Raw genomic sequence first — 23,843 nt, 5'->3', positions numbered from 1 at the left:
AAGCCAGACAGATCATCGGAGGAAGGGAGCACGCTAACTGGGATGCGGCAGCGTTATTGATCAATGGAGAGCAATTGTTAGTATCTTCTTCAGCTGTCAGCGCACCACTTTAAGGCTTGCAATATCATACTATTCTGCGGGTGAGGCAGTGGCCCTCAATGTAGCTGGGTAGTACTGGCAGAGCAAACTTCATGGGAGCGGCAGGGCGATCGGTGTCAACATTTATATTGGGGTTTGACAATGGGGTTGGCGTGCGACTGTTTTTCTACGGCAGGGCATAGTGTTCCTTTACTTGTTCGAAGCAGTTGAGGGATTGGCCTCAGAGCCCTAAGGTGGGAAGAGGAAAGGGAGTGTGAGATAACGACAATGGATAAATGAGGGAATAATTAGCTCTCGCTATTCTTCTGGACTGCTTTGGCTAGTTGGTGTCATGCTTTGATTTTTATTCCCTGGTGTACGGTACTAGGTATCTGTATACTTTGTCGTAGCTGGATAAAAAGTACCTACAGATGCAGTCGATGGTTCGTGCGTATGGTCTCGAGAATACATAATGTAAGCCAAGTTAATATGCTGTCCAGGGTATTAGGATGCTTTGGCCCAAAAACTCCGTTATTGACCCTCATGATTTGCATTTCCAGCTCTTTGGCTTTCTTCCACTGTCTGAAACATCTATTTCGATACCAGCTCGGCCACGCTGACTAGGGTGTCAGGATGCTCTGGCCCTAAAACCGCTTACGGACCTCAAGTACCTGCACTCCCAGCTTTTATCCCTTCTATAACGAAGGTCCCTTTGAGACAATTCACAGTGCAGCTTGGGAATTTTTGCTTTCCTGCCTGCTGCCAAGCCTGTTACACCCGCCAAAACATACCTGGTGGCCGCGAGGGTACCATTGGGGTCGTATTGCACAGACAAAGCCTGGGAAAGGTGTCGACAACAGCTTGTGCTGTGATTCATCTTGGTTGAGAGCGAGATAATATTGCGGAAATGCTCACTTTGTTCCCTCCGATTGCTAGTCTTCTGCCTCTCTCTGGCGATGACTTCCGCTTGAGTCAATCCTGTACCGCTTGGCCTTGAATTGAGGCTGCTTTCGGCTACTGCTGCTGTCATCGCTGGGAGCCTCTATCTCTCGACGAGGCCCAGCTCTTGCAGCGCATTAGGCGCGCGAGTCGTATCCGCTCGAGATGAGACTTGTGCTTGCAGGGATCTGAAGATTATCCTGTTTACACAGAACGTACAACTTATACCCTCCTGCCGCCGTTCGGTAAATTCCGTAGAACACATTTAGATTTGCAGATGGCAATTCAAACAGAACAAAGAACCGAATGCATTTGTTTCCTGCTTAGACGTCAAATGAACGACCATGGGTCGATGGGCACAGTCACTAGTGGTCACGTCACGCTGAAACCCTTTCAGGTAGAGTGACTTGGTGGCTCTTCCTCTGTCAAAGCAATGAATCAACAGCTGCCTTACTCCTCAGTTCAGGTGCAGGAGATAAGTGCAAGTAGAATGAGTCAATGTCAGGCAGGGAGTGAAGGAACAAATGTCTATCTCAGCCATCCGCCCGTCCTCTTGATCCAATATACTGTTCAAGCAGACGCAATGCACGGGATTCTAGGGTTCATGTTATTCAGTATATTCACTTATAGTAGCGCTTTTATCTGATTTGGAGGCAAATTACGGTCAATCAAAGCTTCCCGTCTGCAGCCCCCTTCGGCTTGGGGCCATCGCCTATCCTCTCCAGCACAAAATACAAAGGATGATCCTCCACGGCACCCGCCGCATCCATAACTCCCATGACAGTCCGGTCATCGATTACCCTGAAGTAATCAATGATCGGTTTATCGTTGTAGACCATCGCTGCCGAAACAACATTGTTGTATTTGACCTCGCGGATCCGCGCTTTGCCCATGAAGCTATTCACCACCCTTCCTTGCCCTTTTTTGGTTTCAGGGAAGGGGAGAGATGCGTCGAGAGAGATAATAGGATCGACGTCTTCAGTCGAGTGGAAGTCCTTGCCTACCCAGCGGGCTGCTTTCAGGGCTGCGATGCCGGGGTGGTCGGTTAGGGCGCAGGTGCCGTGCCATGAGCCGAGCAGACCGGTGGCAGGCAGGGGCGGGAGAGAGTTAAATAGGGCTGTTGCGGCTAAGGCTGTAATGGGCTTTGATGAGAGAATGTGGGTGACGGTTTCTTGGGGGCTGGAATGCAGCGTGAGATAGACTATCATGGATTGGGAGGAAAGTAGCGTACGACTTGGACATTATGGCTCTAAGCTCGCACGGCGACTGTCTAGAAACGTTGTTACTCCTTGCAAGGACGAATGAAGTCAGTCCTTGCCGATGCAGGAGTCGACGGATATTTATCACTCTACTCTTTTTTGTTGATTGTATATCCGACGGACCGAGGTGGTCTCATCCCGGCTGACTCGAATGCGGAGATCACTATAGGCGAAACGGGCGAGAGCCTCTCCACAACGCCAAGTGTGATACATAGATAGTTTACTACAGGAAACGATACAGAAACTCCAGGTTCTGTAGGTTAAGTGCGTCCGCTTCATCTTCAAACGGTACCCAGCCGTACCAGTCGTCATGTGGTGCGGGCATTGGCATGTGCATGTCTCCAGTACCAGCACCAGTGCTAGTACCAGTTCCAGGACCAGAGACATGACCACTAGACCCTGTAACAGTCGACATAGAAGTCGCTGAGTCTACATCGTTGCCCTCTACGCTCTCTCCCTCAACCTGACACTCTCTCGTTCGCCGCAGACTTTCAGCAGTGCGATCATCCAGCCCGCGAAAGAACAACTGCAAGACCCAGTTCTCCAAATCCCAGGACTTCTGTAGTTCTTCAAGACTGAGGAGGCAGAGCCGCGCGCGGTGTTCGGCGAGAGTCCGCATCGTTCCGCAGTTCCGTCGGTGGTGGATTGTGTGGATGCAGAGGGTTGAGAAAGCATGGGTTATCCTAAACCGGCCGCCCACTGTTAGCTTGGGCTATTCAAATGAAAGTGGACGGGATAAAGTACAAATGCGGCGGCGCATGCTGGACTAGATGATGCGATAGCAAATCTTCCAGAATTCTTGTGCTCTTCGTTGCGGCATCGAGGGCAGATTGGCCGTTGTCCAGGGGGGTTGGATCCAGAAAGGTGCGACGGTGGAGTAGAATATATAGATTTCTATATGGCAGTAACGAAGTCAGCTGCTGGGATGTAAAGTGAAAGAGGCGCGCCAGGTGACTTACTGGTATGTCATATGCAAAAGCCCCGTCAGGAACAGCGAGTCCGGCGATACATTGTCCAGTCGGAGTTCGACGGGCAGTTGGCAATTCCACAAGTACAGCTGCTCGTCGAGGGCATTCCCCGTCGCGAGATCTGGTCGTTGGTGGTGGAGATACTGCGTTGAGACGATCGTTCGGACTGCAAGCAACGGACATCAGCAGCGCAACACCAAAAGAACATAGAAGGGTAGAGTCCATACGGAGTCGAGCCAGTTTGGCCATTTCGACGGGATAAACAAGATCTTGTGATGTCTGGCGCCCGAAGATAGCGCCCTCCGCCGTCTCCTCTTCCACCACATCGTCGGGCTCCAGCATGGCCACGTCGCCGTCTTCGTCGCGGATCCGGGGGGGCAAGCCCAGTGCTGCGGCGCTCTGTTGGTCGCGCGTCTGCCGTTCATCATCAGCGATACTCAAAGAGCCTGGTAGACAGATATTGACAAACATATAAAGCCCACCAGATTCGTTTCCATAACCTCTTCTCCTTCGACGGAGCCGAAAATTGGGACCTGGACAGCCTGTCAGCCTGGCATTACAGTAGAAACAAGATAAAAAAAAAGGCAAGCCAACATCATGTGCATCCCCCTCTTCTGCGCGAGACTGATGGCGATACCCAACCAATATCGCACATCGCGCTCCTCGCTAGGCCCGCCTCGCCAGAAGCTCAACATGAAGAGCGCCTGCAGCTTGACAATAGGACTTGCTTCCGCATCAGCTTCGTAGATTGCCTTGGCGCGGGAGTAGAAAAGGAACTTGGCCCGGTAGCGCAGGGGAAATTCCGTCTTTGCAAAGGTCTCGTCATCGCAGAGGCTTACGCCAATGAAGAGCATGGACTGGAGGAGCAGAGGGGGGATACTGCCGAGACCTGAACCCGGACCTGGCTGTGTCCTGGCACGGCAGATTACTGCACGGTCAACGATGGGGAAGCAAGGATGGAACCAGCGAAAGTAGGCTTGTAAGAGTGCATCAACGGCGGCCTCTGGTGGAAAGGAGAGGGCGCCGTTGGACTCGAGCTGTGCGGCTTGCTGGACCTGGTGAAGACGGACGGCCTCGTCGCGGGTACTGGTGGGCGCGAGACGGTCAGGGAGGGGGTAGTGCAGCCTTGGTGGTTGGGTAGGATCCATGACAGACGTCAGAGGGCTGGACTCGCCCAGGAAGACGGTTGAGTCGTGGATTCGTGGTTTTACTGCTTGGAGCGTGGATGAGGTTGTTGGGCCGGCTGAGGATGAGGGTTCGGTGGCTCGAATGGCTCGTCCAATCTGCGTGACCTGTCCTGACTTGAACGTCCTCTTGCGGGGGTATCTATTACTTTATTAACTTGTGATTATCAATTATTTAAGGTCAATGAGTGAGTACTTCCCCCGCCGCGAGACTCCAACTTCGCAGGGGACATCCTGCGCCACGCAGTTGGAGCACGGGCGCTGCTGCAGGACATTGCAGCGGATGCGACGACCATGGCAGTGGATACAGGCTTGCTTTGCTCGTCGAAGGGGCATTTTAGCAGAATCCATTACAAACTTGAGATGCCGAAGAGGAAGAATGAGATGGCTTCTCCACGAAGATTCAGGTGGCGCTCGGCTATATGCTCGGCTTTATGCTCGGTTACTTACTTTTGGTGCGGGGACTTTTAAAGACATCTCCTACCTAGCTCTTGCTACAAAATGCGACAAAAAGTTCTTGATAGCAGGAGACAGACACAATGTTACGGCTATCGAGGCTCTCGCACGTCTGCAACAGGCGCCTCTTCTCGTCCTCCGCCCGTCGGCCCCTCATGGACCTGACGGGCTTCTCTGAGAACCAACTGATGGTCCGCGACGCCATCTCAGGCATCTGCGCCGACTTTCCGAATACCTACTGGCAGGAATGCGACCAGCTCGAGCGCGACCCGAAAGAATTCCACGCGGCGCTTGCAAAAGCTGGGTGGTTGGGGATCGCCCTGCCAGAGGAACACGGGGGCGCGGGACTCGGTATGACGCGCATAAAACACTAGGAACATAAACCAATTGCGAGGCCGAGACTGACTCAGGAAAAGGCATCTCTGAAGCGACGATCATGATGCAGACAATCACGCAGTCCGGCGCTGGAATGGCCGGTGCGCAGTCCATCCACGCAAACGTGTATGCAACACAGCCGCTCGCGAAATTCGGCAACGAGCAACAGCTCACCGAGACAATCCCGAACATCATCAACGGCAAATGGCGAACGTGTTTCGGTGTCACAGAGCCAAATACCGGGCTTGAGACACTGGCATTACAGGCGCGGGCCGAGCTCAACAGCACCGGGACGCACTACTCCATCACCGGCCAGAAGATCTGGATCACATGCGCACAGGTGGCGAGGAAGATGATCCTGCTGGCGCGGACAAAGCCAAGAGAAGAGGTTTCCAAGCCGACGCAGGGGTTGAGCATGTTCTGCATCGACATTGACAAGAACGAGCCCGGACTGGAGCTGAAGAAGATCAAGAAAATGGGCGGTCGTGCTGTGGATGCGAACGAGGTCTTCTTTGACAAGTACCAAGTCCCTGCGTCAACGCTCATCGGCCGCGAGAACGAGGGTTTCCGGATGATCCTGCACGGTATGAACGCCGAGCGATGCCTTCTCGCCGGCGAAGCTCTTGGATTGGGGTACGTCGCTCTAGAACGAGCGGCGGAGTATGCGAACACCCGGCATGTGTTTGGCCGCGCCATCGGCCAAAACCAGGCCATCGCGCATCCACTTGCTGATGTCTACATGAAACTCGAGGCGGCAAAGCTAGCTACATACCACGCGGCCAGGTTGTATGATGCGTCGCGGACGGACGATTCCATCCCCGCGCATAGTGTTGGAGTGGCGGCGAATAGCGCAAAGTACCTTGCTGCGGAGGCGGCCTTTACGGCGTGTGAGAGGGCGGTCTTGACGCATGGAGGCATGGGCTATGCGATGGAGTACGACGTTGAGCGATGGCTGAGAGAGTGCCTGGTTCCCAGGATCGCGCCGGTCAGTCGTGAGATGATCCTGAACTACGTGAGTGAGAAGGTGCTGGGGCTGCCGAGGAGCTATTAGTGTAAGATGCCAATAGCAATATCAATAGCAATAGTAATTTACAGGTATTGTCCTGCAACTCGGCCAGAACTTCTAAGCTGCCATCTTTAATGTTCCATGCATTGGCGGGCACGTAATCCTCTCCTCTGTTGAAACATTCAAGGTCGCCTTGCTCTGTTGATTTTGTGTTTCTTTTTCTCCTTATTAGCCCTCCATACTCTCCGCACTGCTTCCAAATCATATATTATTTGAGGTGGCGTCCAGCGTCATGACAGCATCCCTCTTATCTGCTGACCCACTCAGGCACCTCAACCCCCTAATGCACAGGTAGCTCAATATCCCAGCGGGCACGTTAACGACATTCTGAGTACTGCCAAGAGCGCCTTCAGTGAATCCCAACCAGCCCGGAGGTACGTGGGCACGAGGTACATCAGCGCAAGAGTTGAATAGTAGGTTCTTGTCTAGGTCTGTATCAAGCTATGAGTATAGTCAGCTATTCTTTGACGATGAGTTCCAATATTCCGCCACACTCAAATATATATGAGAAAAGTTTTTTCATCTTTTTATACCACTCATCGCGATAACAGTAGTAGGACTGGTCCGCTGTCCGTGTTCTGCCCTCTCATACTCTGCATCCTGTGAGTAGAGGACGGAGGACGGAGCCAGCTTGGATCCCGCTCCGTGCCCTAACCGCAACTATATAACCGGACCACGGCGCAGCAAGACAGCCATCACCATCGCAATCAAGCCATCATTCTTAATACTAAAATTTTTCGAAACATCACCAAGTTACTTAACTCACCCAAAATGGCCCCTATCAACGTCGGCGCCCTCGTCTTCGACTACCAAGCCGTTGACGTTATTGGCCCCTTCGATCTACTCAACTCTGCCGGCAAGGCTCTGTTGACCTCTCTCACCCAGTATACGACGGTGAGTCCTGAAACGATCGCCAAGGCACCAGAGTTTGTGTTTCACCATATCGGCGAGTCTCTGGAACCGGTGGCCCTTACGGCTGGGGTTACTCTCGTTCCGACAACTACAGTCAACGATGCCCCCGAGCTCGACATTCTCTTAATCGGAGGAGACAGTCCCATTCGCTCCAATATCCCAGAGAGTTACAAGGAGTTCATTCGACGCCATGTCGCCAGCGGAAAGCTCTTATTTACAAACTGCACTGGTGCGGCTGTCGTCGCACAGACCGGGGTGCTTGACGGGAAGGCTGCGACGGTGAACAAGATCGAGTTTAATTGGATAAAACAGAGGTATCCGGCTGTCAAGTGGACCAAAGCCAAGAACTGGATAGTAGATGGAAATATCTGGACGGGAAGCGGTGCGGTGGCGGGAATGGATATGGTTGCGCATTGGATCAAGGAGAATTACGGCTTGGATGTTTTGACGGAGGCTACAAGAAGTTTGGATTTCGAGCCTAGGAATGTGGACGGATTATTTACAGTGTTGCCACCACGATTCGATGCCGATGAAAAGAGGGTTGCCTCACATGTTTTCCCTTGAGCGAGGGACGGAATTTAAGCATGTGTGGTGGATTGACTAGTTTTCAGCTTACTATATAGAGCAGGTATCCTTCACCAAAAGGTCGTTCAAAAATTTCTCGTTTTCAATGTTCTGGATCTCCTCAGCAATACAGCGCTGCAGTCTGGCATCCTCCATTGTACTTTCAGCGGCCTGCCTCCGTAGATTGCGCATTGCAGGACATCGATGCCTTTGAGTAGAGGGCGCGGAGTTGCTGCCGACGAAGCTTGGATGTGCAGAAAATTCGCAAGCATTATTCTGAGTGGAATACTTGCTAGCCGAGATGAAGGATGCCCTGACGCTCTCAACCATGTCAGGAAACATTGTGAAAAGACACTTGTCCTTTGAGGGCTGGCTCTCAGCTCGTCGTTTAGACTCAGCGGACCGTAGACGGTCGGTCAGCGTATCGAGACACTCTGGCAAATTCACAGTATCATGTGCAATTTCTCGGTCCCAGTCGGAAGTCTCCGGCAGTCCAACGGACAGTCTGTACAGCACCATTATGGCCAATATGAGCTGGTACCATATTGAAAGAGGCAAATTATCGTGCTCCCCTTCGGGGATTGCCATAAACGTGTCGAAGAGATCTTTAGCACTAATAAGACATTTGGTTAGGTTGAGAGTCACTTTGGAACTTGCCGATGTCATCGAGTCGCCTGGAAGACTTTTAGGGGGTCGCTTCCTCTGTCCGTATCTGTACACCAGCCCCATTTCGAAAATTTTGATCTTCACAGCGTGGTATCCGCTCGTTAGCATGGCTAGTACTTTCAGTTAGTGAAATATAGACTTTGACAGACACCGGAGTCTTGCCTGCGCATCGAAAGTCTGCTGGGAGAGAAGTCCACCACTCTTGCAACCGAGCATTGAACCGCTCAGGATTGGACACATTGATCTGGGATACTCCTGACTGATATGTGTCGCAAACCTCCCGTGTCAGCAGCTGCAGTTTGATCAACGGGTATATGAGTTCATCGGTCGGGGACTCCTGCTCGTGTTGCAGCATCCTTGTGCAACGCAGTAAGTGCTCTGAATAGTGGAAGTTATCTGGCTTTGATGTGGCTGTTGCTATACTATTGAATATTGTCAGCTAAAGGCCCAACTTCGCAGATAACGTTGAGTTCCTACAGGCTGGAGAGATAATAGCAGCCAAGGTAGGCACGACATGCTTCGCGACTGCAAAGGTCGCCTGGTGCAGTCGGGCCCTCGATCAGGTCGGCAATTTTCTGCTCTAGATCAAGCTCAACGACCATACTGATCGCTATCTGCAAATATTGGTAGGTCTGCCGGCTTCGCGGGTCCAGGTAGAAATGAAACCTTAATCAGTCAGTTTTGCAGCGGAATGGAACAGGAGCACAGAACAAACCAGGCCAGGTGAACGAGTAATCCTTGCAGTAGGTCCAAGCCTTTCTCCCCAGCTATGACGACACGATGGCTGAGGGTTCCTTTCAATTCCTCAGCGAGGGATTGCTGCAAGTTACTGAATCTCGACGAGGCACATGCCACTGCCGAGAGCAACAGGAAAGGCCGGTCTTCGGCCATGTACGTGACGGTCCAATCAGCCGGAATGATGACAAAGGGGAAATAGCGCGCGAGGGCGCGAAATCCATCAAGGAGATGCTCGAGGACAGCCAGGCTGAGTCCTAGGTCCGTGATCCAACTGCTCTCGGCACTTGTAGGCGTTTCCCATGCCATCGCCGAAGAAGAGGCTGTATTTGAGTCTAATGTCTGGACGAAGTCCATATTCAGCTCCTCGAGGGCCCCCTGGTCTAGCCATCCTCCCATATGATCTTGACCTTGGCTAGCGGTGCAAACAGTACTCACGGCGCGCTCAGGACTCTCAACAGATATATTGCCGTCGACAGTGGGCACTGCGGATGTTTGGGACAGAAGACCGAGTAGGTCCGTTATTTTGGTCTCCAGATCAGCGAGACGTCTACTTCGCCGTCAGTGGTTTCTCCCAAACCAGTGAGCACCTACGGTCTCCTTTGTCTTTGCTGAACTCGCTGCTTCGGCTCTGGGACTATGCATTTTGTCTTTGCTTTAACACATCTGTTTGGCAGGAGGATCAGAGCTGGTGCCTACATATCTCGTACAGACTTACTTGGTACATGGCTTGCCCGGTTCAATTCGGACGCATCTAATTTTGAGGACTCGACATTTCTCGCACGCCTGCGCCATAGAACTGATTGACGGTCGATGAGAACAGATTTCACTATTCGGCTTATCTCAATGGTGTTGCAGACTATGAACAAATCCGTGCGGGTGAGAAACCTGGTCAGACTATTGTCATGGCTGACTAATTCCAGTTGAAGGCGTCCCTTCCCTTTTCGGTCAGGTCAGGTGTCCAGGCTTCATCTCCGGCCCCTCGAAACGTCGCGAGATCTCTCATCCAACTCTGGTGGAGAGCCACGAGAAACTCACTGTACGCAGACACAATGGCAGCTTCTTTAGAAGATTCATCTCCTATGATTACGCGTTTCAGACGGGACAAATGTGACGAGATCCTTCTTGTTTACTCCGACACAACACAAGCAAACGCGAAAAAGCAAATTAAGTGACCAGCACATTTAGACCAAAGCTATTTACCATATCACAGCAAATCAAGTGAGACGCATTGAATCAGCAGGCATGTGACACGGATTCACTCAGCCTCAGCCTTGTCACCAACCCGGCCATGATCTTCTCAGCATCCCCCGTGCAAGCCCGGCAATGGCATCAAACGCGTACGACAGCCTTCATAAAGAGATTTACGATGAGGTATACTCGCATCTAGCAAGGAAGGACCGGGAGTCTCTTCGCTTTGCGCCTGTCGGAACCGCTGAACAGGTCTTGCACGCAGACAAACTCCGGCGGTTTTTCCGCAGTTTGCTCGAGCCTGGACATGCGGTACTTGACCAGTTCAACGCTACGGAAGAAGAACTGGTCGAAAGAGTGAAGCGAAGACAACTTCAGCCGTTCTTTGTCGTGCTGGTCATCGCGGCATGCTCTGTGAGGTCCGCAAGGAAAGCCACAGCAGCTCTCCTAGTGGAGAATGAGCCTGCGATGGGAAAGCCAGGAACAGAGGTCGGCTCTTTACCTGCTAACCGGGAAGATCTCAAGATCCTGTTTGACGGAGACGAAGTTGATGCAGACAAATTCTTGGGGAAGCAAGCGTATTTTTGCCCCGTGATTATCAACCACGGGATCGAATTGAAAATCGATGCCATCGACTACCGACGACTACCCTACTTAGAGGAGCAGGACATTGGGAAAGGATACTTTGGACATGTGTTCAAGGTAAAGATAGCAAAGGGCCACCTAATTGATCCTGTTCAGGGAACTGCGAACCTGCAGCCTGTGGAAGTAGCACGCAAAGACTATTATGTTAGTCACGAGTTTGACCCGGCCGCAGAGCGAGAAATCATGGAGATGATCCGCGCAAGCTCCGCTTGGGAATGTCCGAACATTTTGAAGAATATGGGCAGCCTGGCGTTCGGCCCAACGGTATACAGTCTTTTCATGCCCCTTGCGATATGTGACCTCCGAGCATATATGATGGAGCACCATCCAACACGGCCTAATAGTATCGAGGAGAAGATAGACCTCATCCGCTGTGCCATGGGTCTTGCTGGAGGTCTCCACTTTCTCCATCATGAAATGAAGACCCCAAAGATGGAGGATCTTGTTTGCTACCATATGGACCTGAAGCCTAGCAACATCTTGATCTTCAGTGAGCCTGGGGCAGATGGCAAGATCCGTAACATTTGGAGAATTAGTGACTTTGGCATGTCCCGCATGAAAATTCGTCGTTTCAGTGGGGGCTTGGGAGAGGAGAAAAATGTGAATCGATGGTTCCTCCGGCGCTCAGAGCTAGATGCGAAAGACCCTTCTTTGTCGGGTACGCTCAATCGAAGAGCAGAGGGCACTTACCTGGCGCCCGAGGCAGAATCTGGCGACCGCTCAATGAAGACTAACAGTGACGTCTGGTCCCTCGGCTGCGTTTTGAGCGTTCTTTTCGCCTACATGGAAGAAGGGCGACAGGGGGTTATACGGTATGCAGACGAGCGTCTCAAATATAATGAAGCCGGTGCTTCTGACAAGTTCGTCGTTCGCGGCTTCAGGGGCGCAAAGCCGAATCCGGCTATCAGCAAAACACATGGTTATCTGATTGAGAAAGCGAATGGACGTAGCTCGCATGAGGGCAGCATTGTGAGTAGCTTCTTGAGCTATATCGGAAAGCATGTTCTGCAGGTAGACCAGTCGAAGCGAAAAGACGCCAAAAACGTGGAAAGCATGCTCCGGACGACTTTCAAAGGATACTTTGAACTGGGGGAGAACCCTTCCAGCAATGCGACTAAACAGCCCACTACGATGCGAGGCGAGCGCCTCCGGCAGAAGGTCCAGGCAAGGTAAGGGGCTTTCCCTCGTTATGGTTACGACCTCAGCCACTAATGATAGCAGAATAAATCACAAAGACGAGGATGCGACAACCACAAGTGTGTATCAGTGGTATCTTTCCGAGACTGAGGCTTTCAAGGGCTGTCAAATATCTCCGGACAGTTCTTTCATTGCGTACTGGACAGACCGTAAGATATTGCTCTACTCGGCTCTATCTTTGAACTCTGCACCAGCAGGCAGTATATCCTGCGTAGGAAAGTATACGCTGGAAAGAGATGATTGCTTTTGGCATAGTGTGCGCTTGACAAAGCGATACCTAGTTGCTTCCACAACGCAGGCTACATTTCATGTAAGTAATGTCGTCCAGTGAAGACCGACTGTTGACAAGGCTGTTCTTGGAGTGCGTCATCTTCAATCTCCAGACACAACATAGTCTCAAGGATCCCCGCACAGTGGAGCTACCAGAGCCAGCAATCCGGAAACTTGCCATCTCTCCAGATAGCCGAATCCTCGCATGTGTTTTGAGGGCCAGCGACGACGATCGCAAACCGGGATCTCTGCTCATCTATAGTCTTGCAGACGCGTGCGTTTTTCCGCCATTTTCACTTGCTTGATGGAGCTGCACAACTGACAAGTTGATTCAGAGGCCAAATCTCGTCCACAGACCGGTGGTGGAAGCGTCCGCTGAAGTGGTCAGCTGGTGACATTACCAAGCTCTTGTTTAACAGCACTGACGATATTTACCTCGTTTTCCGACCTCAGCTTACTGTCCCCAGCGCCGATCGCAAAGTGTACGTTGTTCATGTCAACATCGCAACTAAGGTCATGCACTGTCTGCCTATAGAAGCGCGGGTAAGCATCCTTCATTTGTAATATCACTTGCCACGGCTGACGATGCGCTCAAGGGCGCGGACAGCAGCAGCACCGCGCGGCTTTTCACGACCTTCGCTCCGTTCCATAAAAAGCCTACCATGTGTGTTGTTGTTACGCGGGAAAAGCAATTACACATACAGGACCTAGCAGCAGAAGGTACAACGGCTCCTAACCAAAGGGATATCAAACAATATCGATTGCTGAAACTACTAATAAATTCCCGGGACGATAAGTTGTACGCAGTCGCTCGGCAGCCGATCAATTATAGGTTGCTGTTGGTGGAGATGACACTACCTCGGTCCACCGAGGATAAGCTTCGCTTCAAGGAACTGGCATGCCTTCCGGATCTTGCGAAAGACGATCAATCTACTGAAAGACTTCGGGAGGTAGAAGGAGGGGGTTGCATTCTCATCGCATCGCTCGTCGGTAGCGATCGACCCGCGATACACATGGTTGGATTCGATGACGGCGCAGCGGAATGACAGCATCAACCTGTATCCAAACCGTAGATAGCGCCTTGACCACTACTCCTGAATTGTGCTACGAATCGATGGTTGCGTCAGCACAGTACAAACGTAAGCGTAATCAGGGAAGGCGCACTCAAGCTCGCTCTATGCCACAACGGACTGGTCAGCGACCTCTTTTTGTATCTTCATGCCGGTTGCCAAAACATACCTCTGTCACCAACCTAGGGACGAAGAATATCCACTCATCCTCTCTCAACTAAGAGCGTATCAGCAAGGATTGCAGTTGATTGAAACAAGAAAAGCCTATACTCGGATGCTGAAGTCTTTGACTTCCGGGAACAGATTTTCAAGAAGCATCTGAAGACGCCACCTGCGGATGTACCGACTGCTGACATTCTGTTCCGGCATAGTTTTCGGGTCGCGGTCACTCGCAGTAATCTAATCAGAAGACAGTTGGGCCCAAGGGGCTGTCACTGCGATAAAATGGTTCAGAAGCCTAGTACCCAGATCTGCTAGCATGTGGCGTAGACTCAAACATCCTGGCGGAGAAGAGCCTCCATGGGTCTCGTGAATACTTCTTTGACATGCGTCTGCCACGTCACCAGGGGAACATTGAATCGACACACATGACGAAGGAAAAGCAACGACGGTAACTAATGCACAGCCGCTGACTGGACAAGACGCAGTCGGGAGCACGGTGCTACCGTGCTGCCCTCCTCGATGGATTGGCGCGCGATCTTAGTGGCAGATGGCGCCTCGTCAAATCTCCCGTCCGCGCCAACCATGCCTCCTCGGGTTAGGAGCTGGTCAACCTGAGAGGCTAAGCACCCTCCTATCGTTCGCAGCCTCGACGACCGCTTAGGGGTTTGACACCCAGGCTCGACGCTATCCCCAGCCGCAAATTGTATTGTCTGCGAACCGGCTACACAGGATTCGCTCTCCTGTTATATCACGAACTTTCGCCCTTGGTCAAATACCGTCAACCACCAGTTCGTAGTATACACCTAGCCACGTACGAGGCCAAGATATGCAGACGCAAGAGGGACAAGAGTTCTCTGACTGGCTTCCTGACTGGTTTCCTGACTGGTTCCCACAAGTGACACCCAGGGCAGATAGGGAGACATCAGACCAGGAGCCTACCCGGACTCCACATGCATCATCACCCAATAGCTCTCACAGCCCGACACAGTTGGGCTACCTATCTAATGAGAACGATGGCGAGGCCGATCAATTCAACATCAAGCAAGCAAAGACGCTTTACGTCTCTCCGAGCGCAAATAGGACGGTCAAGAGGAAGCTAAGGGGGATCCATGTATTCGTATGTTTAGGTACCTCTCTTGCATTGTTATTATCTGCCGGCACTCGCGACACCAATTACTTACGTCCGCCACGTGTTGGCCGTGCAGTTTATTTAGCTTTTCCAAGTGCTAACGACCTATAGATGATTACCGTGAACGGAACCCTGGGAACTGGTCTGTACTGGCGCGGCGGTCAGATTCTTGAGCTCGCGGGACCCCTCGCGGCGGTTCTCTCCTTCCTACTCATCGGGCTTCTATCCTGGGCCGTGATGCAGTGTATCACAGAGATGCTATGTATATGGCCGATTCCTGGTGCTCTTTCGGTATACGTCAGTGAGTTTGTGGACCACGAACTAGGAATCACTGTAGGCGTTGCCTACTGGTATGATAGCCTAGCTCTTCGCAGAAATAGCTCTAGGTTCGCTGATACGTAGCAGGTTTACATATTCAGTGAGTTTTGGTGCTCTAATAGCAACTCTGGCTGCGGAAGTCGACTTCTGGACTGGCGCCGACGGAACAAAGGCCATCGATGGGGTTGTCATATATTTCCTGGTTCCATTTATATTAGCATTGATAAACGCAACGGGGATTGAGGTATTGGAAGCCTCCACCCATGTCCTGCAGATACTGATCGTATGGCAGTTTTACGGCTTGGTAGAGGTGCTGTCCGGCGTCATCAAGCTCGCTTGCCTGGCAGTTATTATCATCGCCCTTATCGTGATCAACGCTGGAGGTAGGTAGCTTATTCCGGAACAGCTAGAGCAGCTGACTGAAATTCACCAGCCGGCGAAAAAGGATATCTAGGCATGAAAAGTATGCTATGCTCCCCGTCACATACAACTTTGCGCAATACTAAAGTTAATAGATTGGTCGTCGCCTGTTGTTTTTGACCATGATGCTGCTGATAGCTGGGGAATTGCATTTCTGTAAGGCTTTGTCGTCTCGTGTTCATTCAGATACTAATGTAGTAAGAATGTGCCTATCAATAGCTACGTTTGCATATGTCGGGGTTGAAATTGTGGCAGCATCAGCATTGGAGTCCGCCCTCGGCACGCACCGACAAAGGCTCGATAGCACAGGTGTGGAAGCGATGCAACGTAACGGCATCCTGATTGGGAGCACTGTCAAGTTCTCATCAATGTACTTCTCGCTGCTGGCAACAGTCGCCTACTCGCTTAGCGGGCTCCTCGTCTCGCTTGACATACCGTGGAATCACTGCAATCTTCCCCGCCTCAGTTGGATCAGCACGACCACCGAATGTCTTCCCTCCACTCCTGGTATCCAGACTGATACTGCCTCTGCATTTGTGGTGATTGCAGCCGAGTCCATGATTCCCCATCTCCACAACGTCTTTAACGCGTTTCTCGTCTTCACCTGCATTACTTGCGCCAGTACAAATCTGTATGTCGCGTCTCGCGCACTGTTTGGGCTCACCAGCAGGTTAGATGGCGGCAGGGGGCAACCCTGGTACATCCAGATCCTCGCCTTTCTAGGCCGTACCAATACCCGAAAGGTTCCTATCCGTGCCATGATTTCCAGTGCGGCTGCTTTTGTCTGGGTGCCATTCCTCCAGCTACGCGGCGGTACCACCACAGCAACCCCTATTGGCATGTTTGTTGAGATATTGGCGCAAATGGGTAGCGTTCCTGTTGTTGTCGTCTGGACATGCGAGGCCCTTGCGTACATCCGCTATTACCATTGCATCAGCCGCCATCGTTCCGTTATTGAAAGGCAGCATATTCCGCAAGTACGGCGGTTTTCCAAGTCAGACTATGACGACTATCCCTACCGTGGACCACTGCAGCCCTACCTCGCTTACCTCGCTTTTGTAGGCTGTCTTTTCGTTTTGATAGCTGCCAACGGAGCTTCACTCTGGGGCGGCTTCTATCTGTTTCCTTTTCTATCCTCGTTTCTTTTTGTGAGTCGTCATTCCAGGGAAGCCACAAATGCTAACTCCTTTGCTATGTAGATCCTCGTATTTATTGGAGTCTGGGTTCTTTTAAAGCTCGTGAGACGTGGAACTTGGACCTGGGTTGACCTGTCTAATTCGGATAAAGTCGTACGAAAGCTGCGGAAGTTGCACGATATTCGCCTGGCGGCCGCATAGGTAAACGCCATGCCCTCAACCTCATAGCAAGAAGAATTTACTGGTAGCAGCCACCTTGTCATCTAAGATAAGGTTAATAATGCATGATACTGGACCATCTACGCGTCAAATAGAGTGCAACGGCGCTGTGCGTTTGGCCGGTTAGCTGATTTGGAGTAGATTTCGTTCGTAATATCTCGAACAAACACGTCGCCCTATTCCCCAGATATTGACTGCTACTGCTTATCGCATACCAGATTAGATAGAGGCGACGCCCCCATTTTTGAATCTTTACTCCAACCCCCATCTAAGACAGTGTCTCATAATTGAATAAAGGCCTAGCTCAACCACCGTCAGTCATGCTGGCAAGTGATCTGTTTGAACAACTAATATACCTAAGATGTGGCGACTGTTTGGCTACCCTCCCAGCACAGAAAGGGAACAGGCACCACGAAGCCTGCCAGCATCATGGTACCGCTCCGAAGCCATGTACCAGCTCGAGCGGAGAGCCATCTTCTCCAAACGCTGGATGCTTCTTACTCACTCTAATCGATTCAGCAAAGCCGGCGACTACCTCTCCTTCATCATCGCCGACTTCTCCTTCTTCCTTGTCCGAGACCGCGACGGCAATATCAACGGCTTCCACAATATCTGCCGCCACCGCGCTTACCCCGTCGTCAAGGCCCGGGAGGGGACAGCCTCAATCCTTACCTGCCGCTACCACGGCTGGTCCTACGGATTGAGAGGCAACCTCGCCAAAGCGCCTCGCTTCGAGACAATCCCCGACTTTGACAAGTCCGCCAACGGACTGCTTCCAATCCACGTGCACGTCGACAAGGTCGGTTTTGTCTGGGTGAACCTCCAAGCTGGTGAACCCGATATCAAATGGAGAGACGAGTTTGGCACTGTCGACCAAGAAGACCGCTTGCGCAAATTTGAATTCGCCTCAGACTACAAGTTCGACCACTCCTGGGAAATGGACGTCGACTCCAACTGGAAGTTGCAGATCGAGAACTATAACGAGTGCTATCACTGCGCGACATCCCATCCACTGATCAGTGGCGTGACGGATCTACCAAAATATCGGGTTGAGCCGAATGGAAATGCGCGGTATATGGAGCATCATATCGTGAATAAGGGGAGCATCGATGAGCAGTTTCAACGCGCAATTACATTCTTCTTCCCCGGGACGAGCGTGACCGTTACGTATGGCTCCTTCCTGAATGCAACAAAGCTGAGTCGAAAGTCTAATCCTTGTGGTGTTTGCAGGAATAGATTCTTCTACATCCAGCGCATGATCCCCGTGACGGCCACGACATCCAAGATCGAAAACGAGGTTTACCGGCATCACGCAGCAACAGATCAAGAGTTCAACGCGATCTTATCATTCTATCGACAAGTCCTTGATGAAGACCGGGAACTCTGTGAAGGTGTCCAGCGGAGTCTTCGGACGGGCGTCTTTCTGAATGGCGAGCTGCACCCGGAGAAGGAGAAAGGGCCAATAAGGCTCCAGGAGAGTCTTAAAGAGATGCTTATGGAGCACGCCAGGGAAGAAGAGAGGTTGGGGGTCAAGATTTGGCCCGCCGTTCCAGCGACGACCGGCAAGGACGGAAGGGAGAAGGGAAGCGAGGAGGTAAGGTTTTGTGAAAAACTGAATAGCAAGGCCTGTCTCGGCGACAAAGGCGTTGCTTGGTGATTAGAGAAAACAAATATGGACTTCATTATCTGGAGGATATTCTCGGTTTCATCCTTTGACTGATACACGAACTACTACACCCAGATGTTGCTTACAGGCCTGAGTCCAAGAGTCTGAGTACCAGTTGCCCGCCGCTGCGACCCATAGAGGTGAGGATATAGAATATGAATATGGCACTTGGTATGTGGCCAATGACAACCTCAACGTGGTAGTTGGCATGAGGGTAAACGGATAAGAAACTTATACATGCAGGGTTCCAGTTGAATCGATACGCTGGGAGATCCAGCATTTGTCCTTCGACATAGTTGGGGATATAACATACAGTTCGAAATAAATCAACATATATACATGTATATTTATTTATATAATAACTGGTGACATTCACTTGTTTATCTACCACCAATTTCAACTGAAACTAAATCTAGAATGTGTACCTGCATGTGCATCTGCATGTGCATCTGCAGCCTCGCCCGGATACCAATGACCACATACCAGAAAGTGCGGTTTCCCAAGTGTAGTTCCAGAATTTGTGAGACAGTTTCGCGCGGCGGTATTCTGGGCTTGGTGGTGGCATGGCATCATTGATACTATAACTGTTTACATCTCTTGATCGACATCCCACTCGTTCTCCTATCACTTAAATAACCTCGGCTCCCTCGGCTGGGCGCTGCGATTCATCAACATGCCATCCCCGCGCTTGGTTCTTGCCTTCTGTATCCAGACTATCATATCTTATCGAAGTTGTTCCTTCACTCTAAATATCCTGCACTGACTGCATATCGTAAGAGGAAATGTCGTCCACTTCAAAGCCCGCAACGGCCAATAGCGGGCACATCACGCGACCAGCACCGCTAAGCAATACCTTCACCTCTGACCCGAGTTTGCGGAGAATACTTGAATGTACTGCTTTTTTGTCTTATTTTACTTGCGCTCGCCAGTGTACGAGGTCTACTAACAAGTCGCGTCAGGGTACATCCCTCACCACCTCGACGCGCTCTCGCTGCACCTAACGCGGCTCGGCAACGAGGCGGTCTCCGCAAAGATACATGAATGGAGTGCCGACGCAGAGCGGAATCAGCCATATGTCAAGGGGTATAATGTCTGGGGGGAGAGATACGGCGTGGATCGGTTGGTCACGAGCGAGGGTTGGAAAAGGTTGGGTGCCTGGGGCGCTGAGAACGGGTTTGTCTCTCCTATCTTTGACCTCGTCCTTCAGTTTGAGAGGGGGATGCGATTTACTGATAGCTGGTGTCTATGCGTAGGATAATTGCACTGGGCTATGAAGGCACGTACGGGAAGGAGAGGAGGATGGCGCAGTATGCCGTGTACGTTCCATCCCACCCTTTTCCAACCACCAAGCTCTTGCAGAAAGTGAACTAGCAAACACTGACTCTACCCAGAAACTATATGACCGGTCCCTCCTCAGGCCTGACCTCCTGTCCCGCAAGCATGACCGATGGTGCAGCACTGATCCTGTCAAACGAGATCGCCCGCAGATCGCTGCCGCAGGACCATCCATTCCAGGTCGCATTGCGCCGTCTCACCTCGCGCGGCGCTGACGCCTGGACTTCCGGACAGTGGATGACTGAACGCGCTGGCGGAAGTGACGTACAGAATACCGAGACGTGGGCAACATACTCTCCCCTCCCGGCATCCGAATTACGCAACGCGACGGGTCAGCCTCAGATCGACGAAGGCGACTACCTCGTCAACGGCTTCAAATTCTTCTCCTCGGCCACAGACGCAAACATTGCCCTACTACTTGCAAAGACGGCCCCCTCCGGCAAGCTTAGTGTCTTCCTCGCTCCGCTGCGCCGCACAATCACCGACAAGGACGGAAAACGCCACGAAGTAAGCAACGGCGTGCGCATCCACCGCCTGAAGAACAAGATGGGCACAAAAGAGCTGCCCACTGCGGAGTTGGAGCTCGTCGACATGCGCGCTTATCTCGTCGGCGACCTCGACAAGGGGGTGCAGACCATCGCCCCGCTGCTGAATATCACGCGGGCGCATACATTCCTCGGCTCGCTGGGTAACTGGCGCCGGGCGCTCAGTATCGCAAAGGTTTTTGCGAAGACCAGAACGACGGTCGGGGAACCGTTGTGGCTTATACCCATGCACTTACGACTTATGGCGGAGCTTGAAGGACGGCATCGTGCGGGTATGGAACTGGCCTTTTTCACGATTGCCGTAATGGATCTCGTCGAGAACAGGACAAGGGATGATCAGCGCGAGCTCGCACACCTCCCAAGGTCAGGCGCAGAAGCAAACACTGTCTTTAGAACTATGACCGCACTCTCCAAAGCCGTGATATCAAAGATGGCTGTTGTGGGTGTCCAGGAATGTCAGGAGGCGATGGGCGGCGTAGGGTACATGGATGAGCCAGACGAACCGGAGTTCAATGTTTCGCGGATCCTGCGGAATACGTTCGTCAACTCTATCTGGGAAGGGACGACGAATGTCCTGGCGAGCGAGTGTGTGCGATTCCTGCTCAAGGGGAAGAACTTTGGCGTTCTTGCTGGATGGGCTGAGCGCGTGATGCGGCTGCTTGGGGATGGCGCGGTCCCAGATGGACTGAGGGGTGCGTGGACGGCTTTCAAGGCGCGGTTTACATCTTTGCAGAGTTCGCCGGCTTTGGCTGTTGCTGATGCACGTCGAGTCATGTTCACGCTCGCCTGGATTTTGGCCGGAATGCTGTTGGTTCTGGATGCGAGAAGGGACGGGGATGCCGTTACGGGAGAGATTGCGCGGCGGTGGGTGAGTGGGCAGCTGGGAGTGGGAGACACAGTGTGGAGAGATGTCGTTGGCATTTATCCAGGGTCGCAGGCAGAGACTGAAGTGTCTCAGGAGGCGGTGCGCTGGGACTGTAGGATTGCGTGGGGCGTTGAGGTGCCCAGGGTTGTTGGGGGGCATCGGAGTATGAAGCTTTAAACCCTTTGGACAGACTTGGGCTTCTTGTCTCGCAAGGATTTGGTGCTGCTGATGTACAGGAACAGCAAGCAATTTTCTTCTGGATAGGCAGTTCCACTGCCAGTTTGTTATTTGCATCTTTTTCATCATCTACGGCTAATCGTAGCATGCTGTCTAGGGGATCTTCAGGTGATGTCGAGTATGTCCTTGCATCTACAGGCATCTATATGCCATATCTAAGTGCTATTTACGATTGTTATCATACATGAATATAGCTAAAAAATGAAACCGAAAAAAGTAATATATATATATATATAAATATACATAATACAAGGGACGTACAAGCCAGCCTATCGTCTACATAAGAGCATCTCCTCATTGCCATACCTGCCACTAACGACAAGTTCCTCAAAGCCTGGCACCCATCAGCGCAACAGCAGCACCTCCAACCAACAATTCAACAACACCAGTGACCCTCACCGAAGCACCAGTCTCACTCGGCTGCGCCGCAATCTCTTCAGCCGTCTGAGAAGCCCGCGAGGCACTAGCGGAGCCCGCAGCGGTGGCCTCCTCGCTCGCAGAAGACCCAGTACTCGAACTCGAAGTCGAGGTCGAAGTCGCGGTAGATTCCCCCGCACTCGTAACACTCCCCGCCGTGACAGTGACAGGCATGTAGCTCACCTCTTCAGTGGCTGTTTCAACACCGGGAAAATTCGCGTCTGGGCCACCGGCGCTCGCGGTACAGTCGGCGATGGATTTTCCAACGCTGCATTCAGCTGTGAATTTGCTGCGACAGAATCAGACCCTGACTAACATAAGAAAGCAAAGAAGGGAATAATGTAGGTCGTACAAGTTATCCCCATCGTTCATAATGTACGTCGTGGTTTCATCCGCTGCAATCACGGTCATGCCCGGACCCATCCCACAGTCGTTGCTGTCTGTGCCGGGGGGACAGTTTATACTGTATGTTGTTGCTGACGCGTCCTGAGCTTGGTCAGTATTTTCCCCACACGGCAGGTAGGGGGATAATGTCAATCACGTACATTACCCATGATCGACGCCGCTAGAGGCTGTCTGTCTGCACCGAAAATGTACATGGAAGTCACTGTGCTCTCTGCAATGGCGAGGGAGGCCAGAGCCGGGAGAAGAAGAGAGCTGAGCATCATTTCGAGAATTTTACGGTGCTGATGGATTTCAAGAGAAAGACAGATGGAAAGAGGAAGAACGGGAATTGGAGTATTAAATACAAAAACAGGGAAACAGATCAGGGGCGAAAGTTTTGAACAAAGGCCCAAGGTCCAGGCTCAGGGTCCAAACGGCCGAGCCAGGTTAGATCGTGTATCGAGCAGCCGAAACAGCCGAGATCCAACCAAATGATTGGAGGATATTCTGGGATTGTGGGGCAGGATTTCGCCGCATGGCTGGGGTCAAGCTAGCCGAGATTGTCGTGATACTTCACGTATGCGTACGTAATACCAGTACAGAGACTCTCCTTAGTTACGAGACTCCAACATTGATGAACTTATGTGCTGTCTCCTCCAACTGCGTAATTTATTCTTACTAGCGATATTCGGCGGGACAGTTTCATCGAGACTGACTGTTAATCAAATAACAGCAATAACCAAAATCTCCTAGTAACTACGATAGACATTGCCGTACCGGCCAGACATGTTTCTTAGTACTGTACCTTTCCGCTCTTAACGGCTTTCATTTAGCGCCTTGAGTGTCATGAACAGGCCATCCTGAATCTGGGGCGCCCTTAGCGGGTGACCTTTGTCCCATCGATGAAATTGAAGAATCTACCAGGTCTTTTCTCTTATTGCTTTATCAGTCTGCAAGAGTTAGCAGTGAGTGTTATATATTATCTAATAGTGAAATCATCACATGCAGGGTCCTTCATAGCATTGAAACTATGGCGCTGGGACGAGAGCTTATGGGAGTCTTAGGGACTCCCATTAATGGGACACCCGTGTTGCTGTCTCGTTTGACGAAGCTGTCAGGTCATATAGGAAGTGGCTTCCACGGGGCCGCGGTAGAGTGTCCTGTTCCGGTGATGCAGCTTAAACCAAAATTCACAGTAGACGACAAAAGTCCTTATTATGCGCCGTGACTGGATTCGTCCATCTGCCTCACCCGAAGCCCTAGCTTGTCCCCAGAATTCAGTTTCATCCCGACTTGTTGTCTTACGTCTAAACCCAGTTCGGCTTCGACGTAGCAGTTGCTTAACCAGGGACAATAACGAGTCTGTTCAGCCTGAAGCCTACTGATGTCCCGGCCGCATCGCTGACTGACGCCGCTTTGGGTCGATGGTGGCTTA

At 51.7% G+C, this 23,843-nt stretch overlaps 11 protein-coding genes across 11 annotated transcripts; 6 read left to right on the top strand and 5 right to left on the bottom strand.

Moving 5' to 3' along the window:
• Positions 1-1,685: 1,685 nt before the first annotated feature.
• BDW70DRAFT_160338 (DUF4334 domain-containing protein) lies at positions 1,686-2,259 on the bottom strand (the record flags this gene model as incomplete). The annotated part of the gene is made up of 2 exons (XM_073740828.1): positions 1,686-2,196; positions 2,249-2,259. The coding sequence occupies 2 exons, from the start codon at positions 2,257-2,259 to the stop codon at positions 1,686-1,688; spliced, it is 522 nt and encodes a 173-aa protein (XP_073595726.1).
• A 159-nt stretch (positions 2,260-2,418) lies between these two features.
• BDW70DRAFT_168412 (Zn(II)2Cys6 transcription factor) lies at positions 2,419-4,764 on the bottom strand (the record flags this gene model as incomplete). Its single annotated transcript, XM_073742462.1, has 7 exons — positions 2,419-2,959; positions 3,021-3,170; positions 3,236-3,410; positions 3,472-3,658; positions 3,714-3,777; positions 3,839-4,570; positions 4,625-4,764. The coding sequence occupies 7 exons, from the start codon at positions 4,762-4,764 to the stop codon at positions 2,500-2,502; spliced, it is 1,908 nt and encodes a 635-aa protein (XP_073595725.1). The 3' UTR covers positions 2,419-2,499.
• A 203-nt stretch (positions 4,765-4,967) lies between these two features.
• On the top strand, positions 4,968-6,310 carry BDW70DRAFT_168410 (acyl-CoA dehydrogenase family protein; the record flags this gene model as incomplete). The annotated part of the gene is made up of 2 exons (XM_073742461.1): positions 4,968-5,235; positions 5,301-6,310. The coding sequence occupies 2 exons, from the start codon at positions 4,968-4,970 to the stop codon at positions 6,308-6,310; spliced, it is 1,278 nt and encodes a 425-aa protein (XP_073595724.1).
• Positions 6,311-7,096: 786 nt separating this feature from the next.
• On the top strand, positions 7,097-7,801 carry BDW70DRAFT_160335 (DJ-1/PfpI family protein; the record flags this gene model as incomplete). Its single annotated transcript, XM_073740827.1, has 1 exon — positions 7,097-7,801. The coding sequence occupies one exon, from the start codon at positions 7,097-7,099 to the stop codon at positions 7,799-7,801; it is 705 nt and encodes a 234-aa protein (XP_073595723.1).
• On the bottom strand, positions 7,744-10,044 carry BDW70DRAFT_136941 (uncharacterized protein). The gene is made up of 6 exons (XM_073736953.1): positions 9,921-10,044; positions 9,797-9,868; positions 9,183-9,752; positions 8,945-9,133; positions 8,630-8,889; positions 7,744-8,577 (listed from the first exon to the last, which is right to left on the bottom strand). Exons 1-6 carry the CDS (start codon positions 9,995-9,997, stop codon positions 7,853-7,855), a joined length of 1,893 nt encoding a protein of 630 aa, XP_073595722.1. The 5' UTR covers positions 9,998-10,044; the 3' UTR covers positions 7,744-7,852.
• A 378-nt stretch (positions 10,045-10,422) lies between these two features.
• Positions 10,423-13,637, top strand: BDW70DRAFT_56162 (kinase-like domain-containing protein). Its single transcript, XM_073744290.1, has 5 exons — positions 10,423-12,207; positions 12,260-12,545; positions 12,598-12,779; positions 12,841-13,048; positions 13,102-13,637. The coding sequence occupies exons 1-5, from the start codon at positions 10,529-10,531 to the stop codon at positions 13,549-13,551; spliced, it is 2,805 nt and encodes a 934-aa protein (XP_073595721.1). The 5' UTR covers positions 10,423-10,528; the 3' UTR covers positions 13,552-13,637.
• Positions 13,594-13,944, bottom strand: BDW70DRAFT_160332 (uncharacterized protein; the record flags this gene model as incomplete). Its single annotated transcript, XM_073740826.1, has 3 exons — positions 13,594-13,680; positions 13,745-13,792; positions 13,846-13,944. The coding sequence occupies 3 exons, from the start codon at positions 13,942-13,944 to the stop codon at positions 13,594-13,596; spliced, it is 234 nt and encodes a 77-aa protein (XP_073595720.1).
• Positions 13,945-14,563: 619 nt separating this feature from the next.
• BDW70DRAFT_160331 (amino acid permease-domain-containing protein) lies at positions 14,564-16,941 on the top strand (the record flags this gene model as incomplete). The annotated part of the gene is made up of 8 exons (XM_073740825.1): positions 14,564-14,854; positions 14,978-15,216; positions 15,272-15,428; positions 15,477-15,567; positions 15,618-15,647; positions 15,700-15,760; positions 15,807-16,752; positions 16,804-16,941. 8 exons carry the CDS (start codon positions 14,564-14,566, stop codon positions 16,939-16,941), a joined length of 1,953 nt encoding a protein of 650 aa, XP_073595719.1.
• A 121-nt stretch (positions 16,942-17,062) lies between these two features.
• BDW70DRAFT_56158 (aromatic ring-hydroxylating oxygenase subunit alpha) lies at positions 17,063-18,640 on the top strand. The gene is made up of 2 exons (XM_073744289.1): positions 17,063-18,126; positions 18,190-18,640. The coding sequence occupies exons 1-2, from the start codon at positions 17,321-17,323 to the stop codon at positions 18,614-18,616; spliced, it is 1,233 nt and encodes a 410-aa protein (XP_073595718.1). The 5' UTR covers positions 17,063-17,320; the 3' UTR covers positions 18,617-18,640.
• Positions 18,641-19,274: 634 nt separating this feature from the next.
• BDW70DRAFT_136908 (putative acyl-CoA dehydrogenase) lies at positions 19,275-21,881 on the top strand. Its single transcript, XM_073736952.1, has 4 exons — positions 19,275-19,516; positions 19,585-19,798; positions 19,879-19,941; positions 20,017-21,881. Exons 1-4 carry the CDS (start codon positions 19,408-19,410, stop codon positions 21,545-21,547), a joined length of 1,917 nt encoding a protein of 638 aa, XP_073595717.1. The 5' UTR covers positions 19,275-19,407; the 3' UTR covers positions 21,548-21,881.
• BDW70DRAFT_56065 (putative GPI anchored protein) lies at positions 21,741-22,736 on the bottom strand. The gene is made up of 3 exons (XM_073744287.1): positions 22,570-22,736; positions 22,377-22,510; positions 21,741-22,313 (listed from the first exon to the last, which is right to left on the bottom strand). Exons 1-3 carry the CDS (start codon positions 22,690-22,692, stop codon positions 21,935-21,937), a joined length of 636 nt encoding a protein of 211 aa, XP_073595716.1. The 5' UTR covers positions 22,693-22,736; the 3' UTR covers positions 21,741-21,934.
• Between the last annotated feature and the right edge of the window lie 1,107 nt (positions 22,737-23,843).

The sequence above is a fragment of the Aspergillus foveolatus genome (genome assembly GCF_047715535.1).
Source record: "Aspergillus foveolatus strain CBS 279.81 unplaced genomic scaffold BDW70scaffold_26, whole genome shotgun sequence".
Lineage (NCBI taxonomy): Eukaryota > Fungi > Ascomycota > Eurotiomycetes > Eurotiales > Aspergillaceae > Aspergillus > Aspergillus foveolatus.
Note: the sequence above shows the minus strand (reverse complement) of the source record. Positions and strands in the feature narration are given on the sequence as shown.

What these genes read in the sequence shown, in the direction of transcription:
- BDW70DRAFT_136941 (XM_073736953.1), bottom strand. Translation starts at nt 9,997, where the DNA reads ATGGCGCAGGCGTGCGAGAAATGTCGAGTCCTCAAAATTAGATGCGTC. An exon ending in CAGCAAAGACAAAGGAGACC is followed by an intron (nt 9,753 to 9,796) that starts GTAGGTGCTCAC and finishes ACGGCGAAGTAG; the next exon opens with ACGTCTCGCTGATCTGGAGA. An exon ending in AGCAGACTTTCGATGCGCAG is followed by an intron (nt 8,578 to 8,629) that starts GCAAGACTCCGG and finishes TGAAAGTACTAG; the next exon opens with CCATGCTAACGAGCGGATAC.
- BDW70DRAFT_56162 (XM_073744290.1), top strand. Translation starts at nt 10,529, where the DNA reads ATGGCATCAAACGCGTACGACAGCCTTCATAAAGAGATTTACGATGAG. An exon ending in CGGCAGAAGGTCCAGGCAAG is followed by an intron (nt 12,208 to 12,259) that starts GTAAGGGGCTTT and finishes TAATGATAGCAG; the next exon opens with AATAAATCACAAAGACGAGG. An exon ending in CAACGCAGGCTACATTTCAT is followed by an intron (nt 12,546 to 12,597) that starts GTAAGTAATGTC and finishes CTGTTCTTGGAG; the next exon opens with TGCGTCATCTTCAATCTCCA.
- BDW70DRAFT_56158 (XM_073744289.1), top strand. Translation starts at nt 17,321, where the DNA reads ATGTGGCGACTGTTTGGCTACCCTCCCAGCACAGAAAGGGAACAGGCA. An exon ending in GGGACGAGCGTGACCGTTAC is followed by an intron (nt 18,127 to 18,189) that starts GTATGGCTCCTT and finishes TGGTGTTTGCAG; the next exon opens with GAATAGATTCTTCTACATCC.
- BDW70DRAFT_136908 (XM_073736952.1), top strand. Translation starts at nt 19,408, where the DNA reads ATGTCGTCCACTTCAAAGCCCGCAACGGCCAATAGCGGGCACATCACG. An exon ending in TTTGCGGAGAATACTTGAAT is followed by an intron (nt 19,517 to 19,584) that starts GTACTGCTTTTT and finishes AAGTCGCGTCAG; the next exon opens with GGTACATCCCTCACCACCTC. An exon ending in AGGATGGCGCAGTATGCCGT is followed by an intron (nt 19,942 to 20,016) that starts GTACGTTCCATC and finishes GACTCTACCCAG; the next exon opens with AAACTATATGACCGGTCCCT.
- BDW70DRAFT_56065 (XM_073744287.1), bottom strand. Translation starts at nt 22,692, where the DNA reads ATGATGCTCAGCTCTCTTCTTCTCCCGGCTCTGGCCTCCCTCGCCATT. An exon ending in CGGCGTCGATCATGGGTAAT is followed by an intron (nt 22,511 to 22,569) that starts GTACGTGATTGA and finishes GACCAAGCTCAG; the next exon opens with GACGCGTCAGCAACAACATA. An exon ending in ATGAACGATGGGGATAACTT is followed by an intron (nt 22,314 to 22,376) that starts GTACGACCTACA and finishes ATTCTGTCGCAG; the next exon opens with CAAATTCACAGCTGAATGCA.